Source organism: Sitodiplosis mosellana, unplaced genomic scaffold (assembly GCF_009176505.1).
Source record: "Sitodiplosis mosellana isolate CC-2019 unplaced genomic scaffold, AAFC_SMos_1.0 Smas_scaffold_4756, whole genome shotgun sequence".
NCBI lineage: Eukaryota > Metazoa > Arthropoda > Insecta > Diptera > Cecidomyiidae > Sitodiplosis > Sitodiplosis mosellana.
The window spans coordinates 1-3,929 of NW_022599998.1; the positions used below are offsets into that span (position 1 = coordinate 1).

The window sequence follows — 3,929 nt, forward strand, 5'->3', positions numbered from 1 at the left end:
AAAATAAAAACAAAATCAATTAGGTGAAAGCTCAATTTTTCTTTTATCTTTCTATAATTTTGTTTTCCCAACTTCAAGCTCTATCCAGTTTCTCTAAAACCGACGACTGTATGTCAAGCCACCGCCATAGCTTGGTGGTGACCGACCACCTGGTCCACCAAAGTGCTGGCCAAACTGTCCGTTGGCGTGAATTTCATTCTTCTTGTCTTGGCTCTGCCACACGCGATGCTGTCCTTGCACATAGATATTGCTGCCTCCTCTGCGATCGTGACTGCCTTCGGCATAGATTTTCGTTCGATCGTCTCCCGGTGATCGACGACTGCGGTCGTGTTCCAATGGCTTTACTTCGTCTTGATTTTCAATTTCCATGTCTGAGCTCGTAACAAAAGTTTTCGGAATGCGATTCCAAGATGCGTCCTCCACTTCGTCAAACGATGGATAAGCTGAAGCGATTGCGCCAAAGACAGCAATAACTACGGTTGCACACAACAAAGTATTCATTTTGGATTGATTCGAATAACTGGTAACACTTTCAACGAATGCTACGGATGATTTGATGCCTCAAGTGGAAATGAAACTGGCTTTTATACTAAAATCACTCGCTGTCATGTGGTATGTGTGAGTTTGTTATGGTTTAGATGGGAATCACCGGGAGCGAGACAGAATTTAAAATGAAATAGACAAACGCAGAAAAGTCACCGTTATCGCCGTTCAATTTATTCATATTCAGATAAACGTGCAGCATCTAAGCAGATGTGTGGGTAATCCACTTTTCGAAGCGATAACCGATGAGTCAGTCGGTGATTTTTCACTCAATACCATTGAATTCATACCCATTGAATTCTAAAATTAAAGCCAAAACTTTTTTCTGAACTAAAAAGGTGCACAGAAAATTACAAAACCCCCGCTCAAAATTGAGCTCCTTGAAATGAATAGGTGTTGAAGTGCTTCGCAGAACAAAGCAAAATAAAATTTGGTTACTAGAAGAAAACGAAACACTTCACATGTTGTCAGAACAAGGGATGACATAGAGATTTTGTGTACCTAGAAATCCAGTGTTTCCAATTTATCTCAACATCAAAATTTTGTTTCGCTTTGTTCTGCAAATGTTCTGAGTTGCGCTTTGTGTACATGATCGTATCATACGCTGTTTTTTTTCTTGACCATTCAGTAATTCCCCAATTTTGATTCTGTATCTATTTTTATTCTTATTTGTGCTTATTTTCGATGAAAAAAAAAAACAATTTGAATGGAAATAAACAGGGCAATAAAAAATATTTACGAAAAAAGTCAAAATATGTAAATATTTATTTATGAAAAAACATTGAAATATTTACGAAAAACCACTAAAGTACTGAAAATATTTATGATAAAAAATATGGGAAAATAGCTTGAAATCGTGTATATTTTTTGACATTTTTTCAATTTTTTTCACTGAACCAACTTTAAATGATGAAAAGTTTGGACAAATTATCGAATAAAAACGAGCGTCGGTTGTCAGTCAAAACATTCTTGTAGTAGGGAAATGAACGTTCAACGTCGGATGTTGTGATTGGCGAAAACTTGAATGCGTTTATCTCCTGTGGCGATAAACTATCGACATATTCATCTGGTGCCGTTGATTTTATTTATACTAAATAAACCACCTCTGGCGAAGAAACGCTGTATGGTGCAGAATAATAATAATTTTCCCAGTACAAGAATGTTCGAAATTTGCTTGACTGATGCCAGCCCTTTGTTTTTGCTGCGCGTTTACTTCAATATCGCACATTAATTTTAACAAAACTTTGCTATCCGTACGAAATTGGCCTAGAAATTCCGTCAACATTCGTTCGAAATTTTTTTTTTAACTTTCTTTACCCTTCCGCATGTCGATGTCGTTTTTGTCACTCAACTCAGAGAACTAATTGTTTCAATCGAGACAGACTAATTGTCTCGACTCGAGAACGAAATTCAAAACACCAAATTTCATTTGTGCGCGAGACTAAATATCATCGTTAGTTGTTTACATGAAATGCGATTATTGACACTCGCAAATGCAAGCAATATTTCGGCGAACGGCAGTATAAAAAAATGTCGATCTGGCTACACAGTAGAATGTACATTGTGCAAACAGCATTATATTGCAGAGTTGCTGTTTTGTTTTAATTGATCATGGTTTGTCAAGTCGTGCACAGACGTGCAAACGAGCGAATCACTCTAAAGTAATTTTTACACGTAAATTACTTTCTAAATTACTTTCTCTATTAAAAATTACTTGAGAGTGATTTGCCCCTCGCTTGCAAAGAGTGTTGGGATTTATTCGACGAAATATTCATTTCGGGATATGTATCAATGCTCAAAATATGTATGAAAAGACACTAAAAACCCTAAAATATTTACGAAAAACTCAAATATGCAGAAATATTTATTTTCCCAAAAAAAAGCCAAAAATATTTATTTAAATATTTTTTATTTAAATAAATATTTTTTGTTGCCCTGGAAATAAACTATTTTTTCTATGAGCGAACGTAATTGTTTTGGTACATTTTAAATGTCTGTGGTTGAATTGGTCGATGTTGTTCACTTGTTCACCCTCTCAATTGCAACGTCGTTTCGTGTACAGTAAGGCGTATGATGTTACAAATATTTTTGAGCACGTTGAAATCATTATATTGAGCCCGGTTGACAAGAAGATGAACATGATCGTTGGCTGGAGAGCGGTCACTGCGATCGGCAATAGTTTGTCTGATCGATTCTACAATGCGACGAACTTCGACTGGAGCGTGTAACAAAGTGTCGACTTGCCACATGCCTAGGACTTTGATATTTGGCACGAATCGAAAGAGACTGTGTAAATTTCGACATTGAGAAATTTGCAAATGAAATTCGGTCAAATTGGTGAATTTTTCAAGGCCAGATATCCTCAAGTGTTCATCGATAGCAATTAGTCTAGTTTCTCCCTTAATGCTGTAACCAAAACCACGCAAATTTGGGAATCGTCGATGCAGCTCTTCAGCGACCGGAACAATTCCTAGCTTGCCGCGCGTATGAACAAACACTTCAAGATTTGGCAGTCGATCGAGAAACTTTTTGAAATCAATCATCTTTTCCTCCATCAACCAGATATCGATCAACCATAATTCGGTGATGTTTGCACACGTTTGTGGATTTGGAAGAAATTCCATCCATGTTTTGTTTTCATAGAAATGTTTGAGAGTCAGCACTTTGAGGTTGGGAAAATCAAGTTGACCGAAGAATTCTGACGGGAAGAGCATATCATCGTTTTTATTATCGATGTTTAATTTCTCAAGGTTTTGAAAAAATGGCTGCACTTGATCCCATAGATCGTCATCAAAATTGAATCCTGGGCAATCTGTGTCCACAGCTAAAATTGCTTCGCGTAAACGGCCTGGTGCTTGACAGTATCTGATGACATTTTCCAAGAAATCGCTGGATGCTTCTGTTTGAATCCGTAGCTAAAATGTTTGGAACAAATTGCACACAAGAATTGGGTTTATTGAACTCATATCTCTAATGATCAATTTGATTTACCTTAAATCGTTGCAGTGACCGACCGAAATATCGAAACACGTGACTGGCTGGTAATCGTCCAAAATCATAGATTTTCAATGAGCTGATCACACGGTCATTTATGAGATCCGTTAATGATGTATCGTTTTCATAGTCCAAATCGCATAGTGTCACCAAATCGCATCCACTCAAGCATTTGAAGATATTGACCAAACAGTCTTCGTTGAGTCCAGTTTGCTGCAAGATTTGTTCCAAGTTGGTGGCTTTGGAGCTGGTTGCATTCTCCATGTTTAAACCAATATATCGACTTCGTTTCGAAAGATTTGCCTGAAAATGTAAAAAAGAACCAAAGAAAACGTGTTAATAATATAAAAGCGCGGTAAGAATTTTCTCTTTATTCGAACAGAATTTTCCTT

General features: G+C 37.0%; 1 protein-coding gene across 1 annotated transcript; it reads right to left on the reverse strand.

Annotated features, from left to right (window-relative positions):
* Nucleotides 1–6: 6 nt before the first annotated feature.
* Nucleotides 7–562, reverse strand: LOC129572333 (uncharacterized). Its single transcript, XM_055452276.1, has one exon. It carries the CDS (start codon nucleotides 499–501, stop codon nucleotides 94–96), a length of 408 nt encoding a protein of 135 aa, XP_055308251.1. The 5' UTR covers nucleotides 502–562; the 3' UTR covers nucleotides 7–93.
* Between the last annotated feature and the right edge of the window lie 3,367 nt (nucleotides 563–3,929).

Bases quoted from the DNA above. Each gene is read 5' to 3' on its own strand.
- LOC129572333 (XM_055452276.1), bottom strand. From the start codon at position 501: ATGAATACTTTGTTGTGTGCAACCGTAGTTATTGCTGTCTTTGGCGCA.